Genomic DNA, 15,294 nt, shown 5'->3' with positions numbered 1-15,294 from the left:
TCTTTCCCTCCACAGCCGTTCTGCAGGGCATGAGAAGAAGAAGAAGGTTCGCAAGTACTGGGATGTCCCGCCTCCAGGCTTTGAACACATCACACCCATGCAGTATAAAGCCATGCAAGGTAGAGCTGCTCCTGTTTGAATTACCTTGTCTTCACATTGCTGTAGTGGACGTTCTATGTGCTGAAAGTGCCCCCTCCCTCTATACTGCAGATCTCTGGAGATACAGATTCACATCAACCCCTGGAGTTCTCACTTTGTGCAGAATTCTCCCTCCATCTATTGTCATGCATACCTGACCCCTCTGTTCCTAAAGACGAATCAAACAGCAGATGAAGTCTCTTAGTAACAGAGAAACTCCCCTTGAAGAAGTACAACCTTCCCTGATACTTTGTCTGTACACAAACCAAGATGGAGAGACAAATGGTGCAGAACAGAAAGAAACTTTAATAATTTTACAACCCCTGTTTTATTGTTCACTTACAAACCATTGAAATGAAGAATTCCTTGTGTTTATGTAATATGTAGTGTTCAGTTGTCTAAGTATTAATAATTCATTATGAATTTCTCTCTGTACATGCTCAGTGAAATCGTCCTGTGTTTTATTAATATGTTTCATTAACATTTGAAATGATATATTAAATATATTTTTATTTTTTGTATTATTTTGGTAGATTCCCCCTGATGAAGCTACACGTGAAACATATAGGGATTCTACAATTATTAAAGATTCTTTTTCTTCCGCACCAATTTTCTCTTCATCTTCGTTTTGCCTTGGTGCAGCCCCCCTGTCTTCTTCACTGTACACAAATCAGCCAATAAGCGGTCTGCATCCGACTCTTTCTGTCATGTGATGCCTGTACTCCTATAGCACATATGCCACTGATTTTAGGGGAACTCCTTTTGAGTGAACTTGTCTACCTTTGAGCTGTAAATCTTTCCACACTTCTTTTACTCCAGCATTGCACAAAAGGAAAGTAGACTTGCCAACTTGCACATTGTAGTTGCACATGGATTTTTAATTATCTTCTTAATTATAGTATTTGAGGTCAGCGTTCTGCCTTCATATTTAAAAAGAAATCCTCACTGCAGCCACCGTGAGTTCTAATAAAGAAAACTGGAATTATCAGCCTCCAAGATGAGAATTGTATACTGTCTTGGAGCCCCCCCCCCCAAAAAAAAAAAAACCCACAAAAAAACCCTGCATCTTGTCCTTGGACAGATCATTCCATTTTGGAATGAAAATACATTAAGTTTACCAGACTTCTTGTGATCCTCTTTTCTTCATTTGTCACAGTTTTAATTAAAGGCCGTGTATTTTTGGAGTGATGTTTGCCAGACGTGCAGCGTTAATTTTCAGTATTGCAGCTACTTAGCATGATTGCTGATCTCACAATTATACTTCTGGGCACTGTATATTTCATTTCCCAGCTGCGGGGCAGATTCCAGCTACAGCTCTCTTGCCAACCATGACCCCTGATGGGCTGGCAGTGACACCCACTCCTGTGCCTGTGGTGGGCAGCCAGATGACACGGCAAGCCCGGCGTCTCTACGTGGGAAACATCCCCTTTGGAATCACTGAGGTACCAGCTTGTTTCCTTATGCGTGTCTCTGATCTCACTGACGCACTAATCCCTTTGTCTTCTCTTTTGATCTGGGAGTTTTTGAGCAGAGGATTTGTGTGGAAGCTTCACTGAGGAGGTTGAAAGCATAGAGCATGTTGGAGCCATGAAGGAGATGACTTCAGAGTGAGGCAGTCCAGCCTTCAAACATTTCCCTCCTCATTCTGTGCCTTGTGTCCAAACTAGCGAGCTTGAGCATGAATAGTAGGCAGCTGTATTTCAACAACAGGTTTTCCTTTAGAAACTCCAGAATCCAGTATGGAGAGGATCGGGCTGGTGGTCTGGTACTAAAGGCCGGTCCTGACATTTCTGCTTTGTGTGTCCTGATCACGTTCCTCTTGAGGAAGCACAGTTCCAACACTGGATTCTGGATAGGACGTGAAATCTGGTTTTAAGTGAGCAACTAAGTGAATTTTATCGGCACGTTATCTAGTCCTCCTTTTCTCCAGCTTCTTGCACAGTAATCTATATTTGATGCAGATTTGCACATGAGCATTATGGTGTGTTGCAGATGTGGGGATCTTGCCTTACAAAATATCTAAACTGTACAATTGGATTTTCCTATTGCTTCATTTCATTTTTAAGGCCACTGTGTGCCAAAATTGCCTTGCCTGGAGCTCTTTATTCAGATCGTCCTCTTTTGTGTATATGTTTTGCCTTGGGCAGAAATGACGAAACATACACCTGAAATACAAGTATGCCTAGGTTATAGAAAGCTAAGCAATGGGGAGGAGAAATAACTGCATTTTACAGTCTCAGAAAGCAGAATATTCAGTCTCGGTGGTCATTATTTAAATCTATCCAAAAAAATCCAAACAGTTGTTTCCATTTCTCCTTAAAATAGTGTGCGGGGCTACGAAGGGAATTGCAGCCCCAAAGCTTGCTACAGTTACAGCAGGCAAGTAGGCAGTTTTGCTTTTAATCTCTTTGGGGTCCTGACGGCCTTTGCAGCTGATGCCATCCTTTCATGTCTCCTTCCCCAACAGGAAGCTATGATGGATTTCTTCAATGCTCAGATGCGTCTTGGTGGTCTTACCCAGGCTCCCGGCAACCCAGTCTTGGCAGTGCAGATCAACCAAGACAAGAATTTTGCATTTTTGGAGGTGAGTTGCAGATCATGGCATGTGAAGGTCACCTCAAAAAAGGAGGCCTGCTTCTAAATGGAGAGTAGAGCAACTCATCAATAGTGTTTAGTGGCTGCTTCATAATCCTAATTCTTAAAAGAGCAGCTTCCTAGTCATCCTCTTTGCAGGGGGGGAAAAACTACTGGGTCAAGGGTGTTTTTTGTTTTGTTTTTTGGTTACAATCTGAAAGACAGGAGAATCTAAATGAGGTTTCCAGTGTAGAGAGAAGGTAGGTGTGGCTTAGGTAACTGACGTTAAGCACATTTTTGTTTTTCTGCACTTAAATACCTCCCCCCTCCACCAAACTCCCAAGCATAAACTGACCTCTCAATCCTGTTCTTTAAACCAACCCATTCAAAAAACGGTCTCCTCTCTTACCTGGCCATGCATGAAAATCAGCTAATAGTATGTGGACTATCCTGACTTCTGTAATTTTACCTGCCAGAGAACAGCTGTAGAATTTCATTGTTTTGGTTCTAAATATTCTTGTAGAGCTTCCAAGAAAACCTCGTGTATGAGTATACTTTTCTAAAAGGCATCATTCTCCATCTATGGAGAAACAGTACAGTCTGGTGCCTGAAGAGGCTGTGAATTGGAAAAGGGCTTCTGCCTAGCAAATCCCACCTTTGTCCAATGTGTTGGGTCAGATCACCTTTAATATGGAGCTAAGATTAAGGCATGGAAAGTAGTTCCAGGATGATGATGATGGGGTCATAAAGTTCTGAGTCACAGGCAGAGTGCAGATTGGGGGTACGTGGTTCACAATGTGCAGGAGTTTAGGTTGGTGGAAATGGAATTTTATAATAGCTGCTTTCATGCAAGTGCTGGGAAGCTGTTTATGAGACAATAGTTCAATTGTTGTTTACATTGACAAGTATGAGAAACGGGCAAGCAGGGTCAGCTTTTTCTTTATGCAGGGGACTTCCAGCAGCAGGGCACTACTTATTTGGCCAGTTCTCATAATTTCTGTTGCGGAATTCTAGAAGAATACTAAATGGCTTTTGGGGGGGGGGGCAGTGTCCCTCTGGGGATGGGGAGAACACAAGGCATGTGACCTGGCTAATTCCCTGAGATCCCTACTGCTTCCATCACTTTATGGTGATGTTTAATGCACTGGCCAAAGGTCTAAAGTCCCCCTTGGTGCTTGGTACATAAACTGCCCTCTTCCCGACACTTTTCACATTTCTCTCTTTTTGTTCTTTCTGCAGTTTCGTTCAGTGGATGAAACAACCCAGGCTATGGCCTTTGATGGGATCATTTTTCAGGGACAGTCACTGAAGATCAGACGCCCCCATGACTACCAGCCACTCCCTGGCATGTCTGAAAATCCTTCTGTCTATGTGCCAGGTGAGTGCATTGGGATCCTGCTACAAAGGGAGGAGCTGCCTGTGTGGTACTCAAAAGATGTAGGCAGTTTGATGTGGCTGATGCTAAACACTTTCTCACGTTGAGTTTCTCCCCCCCCCCCTCTTTGCAGGCGTTGTGTCCACAGTGGTTCCAGACTCTGCTCACAAGCTGTTCATTGGGGGTCTGCCAAACTATCTTAATGATGATCAGGTAAGTCTGGGAGTAGGAGAAACAGTTTAGCATCTTCCAAAGTACTTCCACCCACAACTACTTCCTACAAAGGCTGGGAAACACCAAGCAGGTTCTTACTAATGGAACTTTCAGAACCTTCAGCTGAACCTTTTGATCTGCATTATACGAGACAGCATCACTTTCTCCTGTAACTACCACACACAGGTCTTAAACCTGTTCCATGCTGGGCCAGGGAAGGAGGTGCACGTGAAAACTTTGTGGTCTGGTATTTGCACCTGTGTCTTCAGAGTCTCGTTCTTGCTTCCCTTGCCAGATAATTAAGGATGCATTTGGTTTGCTGTGCAATTCGAGCAAGTTCTCTCTGCGTCTGTAGTGTCTGTACCTCCTCCACAAATATTTATTTGGTCGATCTATGGTGGTGGAGTGAAAAATGACTCAATTTTCTCCTTTCTCCTCTGGCTTGCCAGGTCAAGGAATTGCTCACTTCTTTCGGGCCCCTGAAGGCTTTCAACCTAGTGAAGGACAGTGCCACTGGCCTGTCGAAAGGTTATGCCTTCTGTGAATATGTGGACATCAACGTCACGGACCAGGTAGGGCCAGCCTCCCTCTTTTGTCCTTCTTATCTTTTTGCTCCGCAGCTCGCCGACCTGCCCGTGGGGACGAGGGGGGTTCTTTGTCCTTTGAGCAGGTGGGGTGTTTTTTTCTCTCCTCCTCCCCTCTAGGGGGCGCCAGCTTTTCTCTCCTTTACAGCACAGCTGCTGACTTAGCGGCAGACACCATCGAGTTAGTGTTCTGATCACTTCTGCTTTTTGTTCCCCCCAAAAAAACAACAACTCTCCCCGAATGTTAGTCGGAGAAGGCTTCGGCCTTTTTGCGAAGACCCCGGCCGCCGTGCCCGACCGAGAGCCGGTAAGAAGCCCTCCCCTCACCAGCCATGGAAGAGCCGGGTCCGTAGCGCATCTTGCCCATTTCCCCCACCCCACCCCCGAAGTGACTTTTCCATCTCACATGCTTAATGACTGTGTTTCCTTTCTCCCGCTGTGCTTTGTGTTACAGCGGGAGGAGGTGGAACAGGCCCCCTAATCTTCAGATGTGCTCTGCTTGCTGACTCCAGTGGGAGTTGTAAAATGCAAGTATTGCTGTATGTGCTATAATACGACTACTTAATAATGGTAAACCGAAGGAAGAGCACTCATTTCCCTTTGCCCCTGTTGGAGAGGGGGGATCTGTGGTAGAGAGGAAACACCCCACAAAACCCATAGGGTTCAAAGAGTGTCGGTGGTAACTTTGCATGCTGAGCGCAAGCTCTACTTTCTGGGTTGAGCTGATAAGGGTTACTGCATGTTTTGAAACAATTGCGTGCCTCTGCTGGTGTGTATGGATACGTGTGTCCTTTTTTTATATACCCTCCACGCACACGTCTGCTTCGCGTCCTGTGCGGTCTTTCTTCCCACATGCTGCTTGGGAAGGACATTTTTGTTTCTCAACCTCCCCCCCCCCTCCTGCTCCACCCTTCCCTGGTCTCTCTGCATTAAGGAGAAAGGTCTCTGTTTTGGCCAGAGCTAAAAATCTTGGTTTAGACATCCGGAATCTGTCTGGGCTTCTGTGGGGAGGAAAAGAGAATGATGGGAGTGGGAGTTGACTGTTCTCCGGTGTTTGAGTGCACGTTGGCAAGCAGTCCTTCCCCCTCTCCCCATCTTTGAGGATGTGGCAAAATGGAATTTAGTTTACAGAAAGTAAACATTGGGAGGACCTCAGGGAACACTTTTCTAAACTGTAACCATAAGGCAGAGGAACAAGTTGCCCAGAGGGACTGTGGACCTTCTCTTAGAAGCGCCCAAGGAAAGGTGGGCGGAGCATTTGCAGTGGAGAGCTGGCTTTGCGTAGTGGACCTTTGCAAGTGTGGTTCTGAGCGCAAGACCTTTGTACTCCAGTTCACTTCGCACACAGAATCCCACATCCTTCCTGAATAATCTTAGGGTTTTTTAAAAAAGAGAAGAATATTGAAAGTGAAGTTACCGTCTCTCTGGCTGAAAAGTTGACGGGGGCACGGGGAGCACAACCAAATATGGGGGCGAAGTGGCCAGGACCATGCTTCAAGGCAGGGGGCTCGGGAGCCGGATGTGGCCTTTTGTCGTGCCAGCTGTGGCTGTTCAGTGTGGCACCCACACCATGTTCTGGGAAGTGAGCAAGACCACTGCCTACTTGGGCTTTTGGTTGACAGGTGGTGCAGGGACTAGAGGATAGATAACCTGCGAGCCCCTCTGAGCTGTGAGCCACATGCCAAGAATGGAAGGGCCAGTCCTCTGCAGCAACTCCCTCCCCCCAGGTCTCTTCTCTGCAAGCTGACCACAGAGAAGAGGGAGTACAGTCACTGCAGTGCCTTCCCAGTAAAAGCACGCTGGCCCCGGTGAGGGGTGGAGGTGGTTTTATTCCCCTTTCTCCACAACCAGCTTGCTGCTCTCACTCTCTTGCCTGAGCTACTGTGCCTTTTGCTGAGGAGGAAGAAGGAAGATGGAGCCAGTTTGGTGTGGTGGTTAAGAGCGGCAGACTCTAATCTGGAGAACCAGGTTTGATTCAGCACTCCTCCACAAGAAGCCAGCTGGGTGACCTTGGGTTAGTCACAAGTTCTCAAGATCAGTTCTCTCAAAGCTCTCTCAACCCCACCTACCTCACAGGGTTGTGGGGAGAGGAAGGGAAGGTTATTGTAAGCCACTCTGAGACTCCCAAGTAAAGGTTATAAATCCTTTTGTTTCTTCACCGCTCGCTCCCCCTACACAAGAGCTGGTTAAGTTTCAGCAGTGGTGGGGAAAGACCACCCTGCATGCTCAGAGGTCTTTAGGCAATTGAAAAAGTATATATTTCATAGTTTTATATTATTGTGTGTGTGTGTGTTGGTGGTGATGCCCAGGGTATACAGTAGTCACGTGGGTCCTTTTGAGATGATGGTAATTGCATATGTGGCTCTCCATCAGCCACGGAGGGAGCACCACTGCTTTAAGGGCTGTCTCCAAAAGACTTCTTCTGTGCTCTGCAAGTGCCGGTATTCCTGGTGGCTGTGGAATAGTTGGTATTAAGAGAGAGAGAGAGAGCAATGATGGCAGGCCTAACCTTTTTCCATACTGTCTTTCAGTCAAGGAAAGTCCATTCTCAGTGGCCTCAGAACTGGCTCTTAGGAGCACCCCCCCCCAGTGAATACAAAGTTGCTGCACCTGTGAGAAGCTGCCTCACTGTTCAGCTGTTGAAAATGGGGCTGCAGAACTGGAGGTTCAAAATGGAGGAGTCAAAATGAAGGCTGAATGAAGGCAAAGACACTTTAGGAGACAAACTTCTTAAGCTTATTAAAAGGCAGCTAAAAACTCTTTCAACCCACAGATTGTGAGAATAAAAATAAGGCTTTAAGTGTAACCAGATCTTGGGAGCCCTGTTATTCAGCCTTGGATCCCCTAGGAGAGGTGGAAACTTTACATTTGGATCCTTGAAGCCTTTAATAATGCTTTACAATGATACTATTTTATACACACAACTTGCTCTTGACAGTTAGCGATTTACTGAAGGCCAAATGGCTGAAATGGCATTTGAACCCAAATCTTTTGCATGTAAACCTAATAGTAATAGCTGCTACTCCAAACTCGCCATTTATTTAAACTTGTAACATATTCTCACTATACAGATGGGCTGCCAACCAGGTTGGGTGTTTCATCTGAAGAGAGCCAAAGCTGTAAATTAAGAGAAAACGTTTAGAAAGTTTAGAAAACTCTGCTTTCTAAATCCAAGACTTCAGTTAACTCTTTTCTGGCAAGCTGCATGAAAGGGAAACTGGGATTAGGCCAACCGAGTAAGGAAGATTGGGGTGTGTGTGTACACATCCATGCACAAATGACTCTGTATACCAGTCACTGGCAAACGACTGTGTATACAAGTCACTGACATTTCTATAACACTTCTGTATTTTCTGTTGTCTCCAGAAGTGTTCCACCGAACAAATGCCTTAAACAAGAAAACATAATAAATGAAAGCTATGTGAACAACCAGTTGCAGCAGAAATGCCAGTACAAAGAGTTGATTCTCAAAATGCAGATCAGAGCAAGATGGCCTTTCCCTCCTCCTGGAATGCCATGAGAGGGGGAGTCAGCAGCCGGCAGAAGCGCATTCCAGGACAACCCCTGCGAAGGCCCTCCTCCCAGAGGCCAGTGTGGCTCCCACAGAAAGCAGAACTTAAAGCAGGCCTCCCCTCACTGGCTGATGTCAAATATAGGGGTGGTTCATACAGGCAAAGATGCTTTCTGAGACACCGAGGTCACAAGCTGTTAAGGATAAAAGTCAGCACAGGTCCATAGCCAGTGTAGTTTCAAAACAGATAAAATTTGATTGGAGAAGTCACCAATTGAACAGCAACACTTGAGTAACCAGCTGAATTTTTCTGACCTATTTTAATGGGTAGCCCCACATTGAGAGTGTCACAACAGTGTAATTTCAGCTGCCAGTGAGGGCAGTTGATTCTGTCTTAGTATTGAAAGCTGTGCCCTCCCAAATCGTTGCTAGGCAGCTGCTCACATTCTTCTCTGCCAGCTCTCTAAAAAGTAGCTAGCAGTTTGTGCATCCTTAAAACAGAAGTTTGGGTTCTGCAGATCTCTGGCTTGACAGTTGATTTTGAATTCATACAGCCCTAAGTAATTGTTGATTCAGCCAGTGAGTACCTCTGGGCAAAATCCGCTGGATCATTCTCAAAGTGGGTGGGAGTTTGGGGGCCTGAACTTACGTGGGATTTACTTTTGCCGCATGGCAGAGCTACACGCAGCCTACGAGACTGGGGCAGTTCTTGTGTTGGGGAGGAAGTTCTTTGGGGGTTGACCTCCCCCTGTGTGGAAGAAAACATTTCTTTGGGATGTGGAGCCTGTCTGCCACACAAGAATGTTCTAGTAGGTAACTTCTTGCCTGAGAGTAAATCTTACTCTAGGACAAGGTGGTGGTGGTCGCTGAACTTTGTTGCTAGTGTGGATGTGGGCCCCAGGGCACATTCTGGGGAAAGTAGGCTCTCCTCTCTCTCCTTTGGACTTCCTGTCTAGGCTAAGGAACCTTTAGCTGAAGCTGAAACTTCGCCTCTGCGCTCTTCTCCTTCATGCAGACAGTCCTTGTTGACTCACCTTAATTCCTTCCAATATGGTTTAAAAAAAATAATTAATCCTCTCACTACTGTGCCCATTTGGGCCCCGGCAGGTAACTAAAGCCAAATATGTTGTTAGTTCCATGGCAGTGCGGTTCAGGTAGGAGTCGGGGGGGGGGTGGCGGCAGGAGGAGAGGTCACCTTTTTGTGTACGAATGTGTGGATGTTTTTGAAGTGGGGGTGGAGGGGTTGTGATTGGCAGTCTTGGAGGCTCAAGTTTTGAAGTGTCTGGATTCACTTTTTTCTGCCCTCGCAGGCCATCGCCGGCTTGAACGGCATGCAGCTGGGTGACAAGAAGCTGCTGGTGCAGAGAGCCAGCGTGGGAGCCAAGAATGCTACTCTGGTGAGCCAGGGAGCTGGCAGCTAGGGAGGGGCAGGAGAGCGGGGAAGAGGGCCCAAAGACCTTGCATTCCCCTGTAGAGATTTGCTTCCTTTTATCGTCCACAGATTGGTTAGCCTCAAGTACACCACTGTGGGGACATCCCTCACACTTCTGACAACGCCTAGAAAGAAAAGTGTCCGTCTCTTCTTTCTAGGGACAAGTCCTAATGCTATGAACCGTTCTAAATCTGTCAAACATCATCTAGGAAGATTTGTGCAAAACGTTTTTGACCTTTCAGTGTCGTTTCCCATTTTCATTCCAGTGTCAGGCAGATGTAGACAAATTGCACACGGCCCTTGCGGAGTAAAACAAAGACTTTGCCAGAAATAATGTGGAATACTTTTCCCTCAAGGGTATATAACGAGCCTGCAGGTAACCATACTGGTTCAGTCAGGAGGACCAAGGTAAACTGGGCCACCTGTCGGCAGGGTCATGCAGTGAATATCTTGCCTTGTAACCCAGTGTTCTAGAACTGGAGAACTGTAGCTCCCCAAGAACCACAAGACGCAACTCGTTGCCTTTTCCTCTTCTGCCTGTCACTAGAAATCTGCAATATTGCCCTTGCCGTTGCCTAGGACAACCAAGGGGCCTCATGAAAAACAATTAGACTGATGCTGTTTGGAACAAAGAAGAGTGACACAGAAAGCTCCCAGGGTATTCTGGGAAGGGGGAGTTGAGAAAATGACACAGGTGCTCTGCGGTGTAGATGTTTGTAGTGATGGTTTTTAAGGAATGGGTGGCTATTAGCTCTCTCGTGACTTTCAGTCCCTGTCTCGTTCTCCACCTCCAGAGCACAATAAACCAGACCCCAGTGACCCTGCAGGTCCCAGGCCTGATGAGCTCGCAGGTCCAGATGGGCGGCCATCCCACCGAGGTCCTGTGCCTCATGAACATGGTGCTGCCCGAAGAGCTGCTTGATGACGAGGAGTATGAGGAGATTGTCGAGGACGTGCGTGACGAGTGCAGCAAGTATGGCGTGGTGAAGTCCATCGAGATCCCCCGGCCTGTAGATGGCGTCGAGGTGCCCGGCTGTGGAAAGGTACTTAGGCAGTTGCTCAGGATGGTAGGGAATGGGAAGTGCACACAGCATTTAGAACAGCAAAAGCAGATGTTGCGGGACTGCTGTATAAATGCCCTTGCTTCCAAAATACTTTGTTTGGCACCAACAGGCTTCAGTGTGCTGCATGGAGCACAGAAGTGATACGGCTGCTGGCCAGTAGGCTCCCACTCCTGAGAGGCTTCTGTAAAAGAGTGTCTGGGGTGCAGCCCAGGGGGCAGCTGTTCAGAAGGCACCATGATGTTGTGGTTACACTGCTGGACTGGGATCTGAGCAACCCCAGGTTCGAATCCACCCGGATTCGAATCTCTGTAAGCTGGCTGGGTGACCTTGGGCCAGTCACTCACTTTCACCCTAACTGACTTCAGAGTCGTAGGAATAAAATGGAGAAGGGAAGAGCATTGTAAGCCACTCTCCACTGGGCAGAAAAGTGGAGTGTGCCTGGGATAAATAGTTGCGACTGCAGTGGCCCAGGAAAATCTTTCTGGGTAGTGGTGAATTAAGTGCTTGCATCTTTCATGACTGAGGTTTCTGACATCCCAGCTCTAAGACAGAATTTAAAAGTCTGTAAGGACTGAAACTGTGGAACAGACATGGGAGTCAGGGCTCTTAGGAAAGGACTAGAATTTGATTGACGCCTGAAGTCACAAGTTGAGACTGAAACGATTAATCAGCGCAAAGCTGATGGCGTTAAGAACTTGCTAAGCCACCAGCAAATATTTCCTGTAAACCAGCTATGGCCAAGAAATACAGTGTGGGCTGCCCAGTTCTCCTTCCTGTTCACACGAGCATGTGGCTGTACATATATTGGCTATTGGTACTGGGATGGGGAGTGTCAGCTCTTGCTCCATTTCGGTTGGATGCTTTCAGTATTAATAGGGGAAACGTTTGCTATTAATCTTTTCTCATTCTCTCTCCCCCCCACCCCAAAATCCCTGCAGATCTTTGTGGAATTCACATCTGTCTTCGACTGTCAGAAGGCCATGCAAGGCCTGACGGGCCGCAAGTTTGCAAACCGGGTTGTGGTGACCAAGTACTGCGACCCTGACTCCTACCATCGCCGAGACTTCTGGTAGTTGAGCCCTGAGCCAGGCTGGGGGGGGGAGGGGGGCATCCGAGGAAGCAGGGGCAGCTCACTGGCCAGGGGGGGCTCCTTTAGCAGCATAGCCTGTTTTATGGCCAAAACCACCCGTATTTTTTTTCTTCCAATTGTCCTAATCCCTTTTCTATCCCTGCCACCAAATCCCTCCCCCCACGGTTTCCCAGTGATGGTTAGTCTGTAGTAGGGATGTTGTCTTTTCTCCCCATTCCTCCCCTTTCTCCAAGATGTTTCTGATTTTTTTTGCTAAGAGGAGTTTCGTGCTCAGAAAGATGGGCCTGTTTTGTTGTATTTTCCTTTCCTCTGCGCTGTGTGTATGGACGACTATTTCTCTAGCGTTGTCTCTCATAATTAAACATTTTTTCCAATTCCCTGGTGTCGGTTGGGCCGCTTTCTCTTTCAGGTTTTAGTATCTGATTGCAAGTTAACGTGGGAATAAATATATCCCAAACACAAAAGAAAGCAGTCGAGAGAAGCTGGCTGATTGTACAGACTGATGCTGGGGTTGATCCTAAGAACAAAAGACATTGGAGTAATCCGTGATACCTTAAAGTTTGGATCTTTCTTTAGTCAGTCAGAACCAACTTCTGCGTGCAAAAAAAATTCCTCTTCTGCTTGTGCAGCATCAAGAGCTAACTCATCAGTATTCCACAGAAGGTCCAGCTGAGCTGACTCACCTGACATCTGTTCATACCTTTGGCCTACCTCTCACAGTGAAGAACCTGGCTGTTCTCTGTAGGGGATTCTGCAGATGTGACCTCCTGAGCTTTCTCAGTACAGTAGGCAATGCACACTCACCTCTCTTCCAAGCTGTGTTGCTGTAAGATACAGGAGATCTTCCTTTTGTTGGCTGGAGAGGCTGGAACGGTACAGGTGTTCTTGGTATAGGTGTTCTTTGGGGGGGGGGTACAGGAAATCCTCAAAATTTAATTTGCGAAGAATCCTACAATGATGTGTTTGGGCAATACCTAGAGAGATCTTGCAAACCAGAGAAATTACTTACATCTTCATGTGTAACAGAATTACATTTCATTTGTCAGCTGGGGAAGATACTAATCTTAAACTTGTGCCTTGAACAGAATCTATAAACAGTAGATTGTCAGTCCTCCCCTCACCCTACCCATCACCACCAATGTGTGTATCTCCTTAGGAGAGCATTTCAAGTTATTCCCAACCCTTGAATGGGTCTCTTGGTGATTGTTTCAGTTACATTATGGGAACCAGTGAGCACCACCAGTATAGAATCATAGAGTTGGAAGGGGCCATACAGACCCTCTAGTCCAACCCCCTGCCCAATGCAGGACCAGCCCAGCAGCTGCCTTCAGCTACCTGTAAAAACCAGATGTAGGGGCTGAAGAGTAGAGCATTTCCTTTGTGGGTGGAATTATAAGGGGCTGCAGTGACTTGTGTGTGGCAGTTTATACCAGGCAGCCCAGGCTATAGGGTTTGTGGCCCGCATGAACAAGAGGAGGAGGGGGAGGATCTGTGGGCACAGTTAAGTCAAGCCTGCCTCTCTGATGCTTTCTTGCAGCTGGTTGCTTAAGGCAAAATTTGGAGCAAAGCCACATTCAGAGCTGTGCAGGAACAGTAGTCCTGACTAGATCTGCTTCAGCTGATAACTGTGGTTTTGTCCCAGCTGCCCAAAAAAAGCAAAGCCATCTTTTAAAAAAAATTAAAATGTTTGTGGCTAGTGCTGGAGGCAGCAGCCAAGCACACTGTTCTCCTCCCATAACATTGTGACTTCTCCATGTGAAAAGTCCAGGGTGTTCAGTTGGCTTCCCTAATGAAGTAATGACCTACAAAACGTCCTCTTGTTGTTGTTTTTGTTATAAACACTTTATTAACTTTTTAATGACGTATAATTATACGTGCAAAAAAGCATAGCAGATTAAAGTGCATATCAAAAAACCAATACACTTAGGTAAACTACGGCTGCAGTCACACACACTAAATAATGAACTTTCAACCCACTTTTAATGCACTTTCCAACTGGATTTTTACTGTGTGAATTGGCAAACTCCAATTCAAAAGTGCATTGAGAGTGGATTGAACGTAGATTATTTATTTAGTGTGTGTAACTGCAGCCTAAGTATTAGTACAATCACACAAGGTTCAGCATTGTATAAAACCTTTATCTTAACAATGAGCTAATAAGTGACCTAACAAAACAACAACAAAAACTTGGTGTGTTGCTAGTAAGTGCATCAATTACGATGACAAATGAAATGGAGGATTCCAGAACAAAATCTCAAACCCATTTGTGAAATTGTGACCATTCTGAGGATATAAACTGTTGTGGAGATAGGTAATCTAGCACAGGAAACTATTTTTCAGTAAAAGAGGAGTGTAATGGTGATTGAGCATTGGGGTTTATTTGAAGTGTGACCATAATTTCTTAAACCAAACCTCAATGCTTGGACATTCGCTGGATTATGGCTTACAAACTCCTTTCCCTTCCCCTCCCCACAACAGACACCCTGTGAGGTGGGTGGGGCTGAGAGAGCTCTGACACAAACTGCTCTTTTTCAAGGACAGCTGTGCCAGAGCTTGTGACTGACCCAAGGTCACATCAGCAGGTGCAAGTGGAGGAGTGGGGAATCAAACCCAGTTCTCCCAGATTAGAGTCCGCACACTTAACCACTACACCAAACTGGCTCAAACTGGCAATATGGTGATTTCTCTGAGGATATATAGGAGAGCTTCTGTGGGGTGGTGTACCATCTGGTCATAAGTTTCAGATTTTGTAGACGTACTGAGAATACTCTAGAGTTGGTTCCTTTAGTAGACCAAAAATCATCTGTAAGATTGGTGATACAATCTCTCTGCCAGGAAGACTGATAAGGTAGCGATTTGGTGCAAGTAGTGTTAATCAGGAGTGTATACAAAGCAGATATTAGCCCTGTATTTCTGGTAGCAAAGGAATGTAGAATTCTAGTTCTGTATGGGGTTTAGTTAAGGTGTTAATAATATTGATTTTATTGAACAGATGACTCAGTTTGCAAATAAAAAAACCAAGGGATAGGATGACCTATTTTTTAAATCTATTTCATTTTTGCTCATTAATCCTTGCAAAACGTGCTGTTAATGGGATTTCTCAGGTCTTACAAACTGAGGGCCGTGGCTTCCTTGACTAAGCAATCCATCTCATGTTGTCTCTCCCACTCTTCCTGCTACATGCAACTTTTTCTAGCATTACCATTTTTTCCCAGTGACTTGTACTTTGGTCACATAATGAGAAGACAATAGCTTCAGTTTAGTCATTTAGCTTCTAGGGAGACTTTAGGCTTGGTTTGATCTAGAACCCACT

The 15,294-nt window shown here is 46.0% G+C and overlaps 1 protein-coding gene across 2 annotated transcripts in view; it reads left to right on the top strand.

Annotated features, from left to right (window-relative positions):
- Positions 1-12,322, top strand: part of U2AF2 (U2 small nuclear RNA auxiliary factor 2) — a 22,561-nt gene extending 10,239 nt beyond the window's left edge. For both annotated transcript variants that reach the window (XM_015412075.1, XM_015412074.1), the window contains 9 exons: positions 16-119; positions 1,429-1,580; positions 2,606-2,722; positions 3,952-4,090; positions 4,221-4,300; positions 4,750-4,872; positions 9,706-9,792; positions 10,622-10,870; positions 11,830-12,322. In XM_015412075.1, the coding sequence (XP_015267561.1) occupies positions 16-119; positions 1,429-1,580; positions 2,606-2,722; positions 3,952-4,090; positions 4,221-4,300; positions 4,750-4,872; positions 9,706-9,792; positions 10,622-10,870; positions 11,830-11,964 (1,186 nt within the window). In that variant the 3' untranslated portion in view covers positions 11,965-12,322. The remainder of the gene's footprint in view (positions 1-15; positions 120-1,428; positions 1,581-2,605; positions 2,723-3,951; positions 4,091-4,220; positions 4,301-4,749; positions 4,873-9,705; positions 9,793-10,621; positions 10,871-11,829) is intronic.
- Positions 12,323-15,294: the final 2,972 nt, after the last annotated feature.

The sequence above is a fragment of the Gekko japonicus genome, unplaced genomic scaffold (assembly GCF_001447785.1).
Source record: "Gekko japonicus isolate JY-2015 unplaced genomic scaffold, Gekko_japonicus_V1.1 scaffold1400, whole genome shotgun sequence".
NCBI lineage: Eukaryota > Metazoa > Chordata > Lepidosauria > Squamata > Gekkonidae > Gekko > Gekko japonicus.
This window is presented reverse-complemented; position numbering and strand designations above follow the sequence as displayed.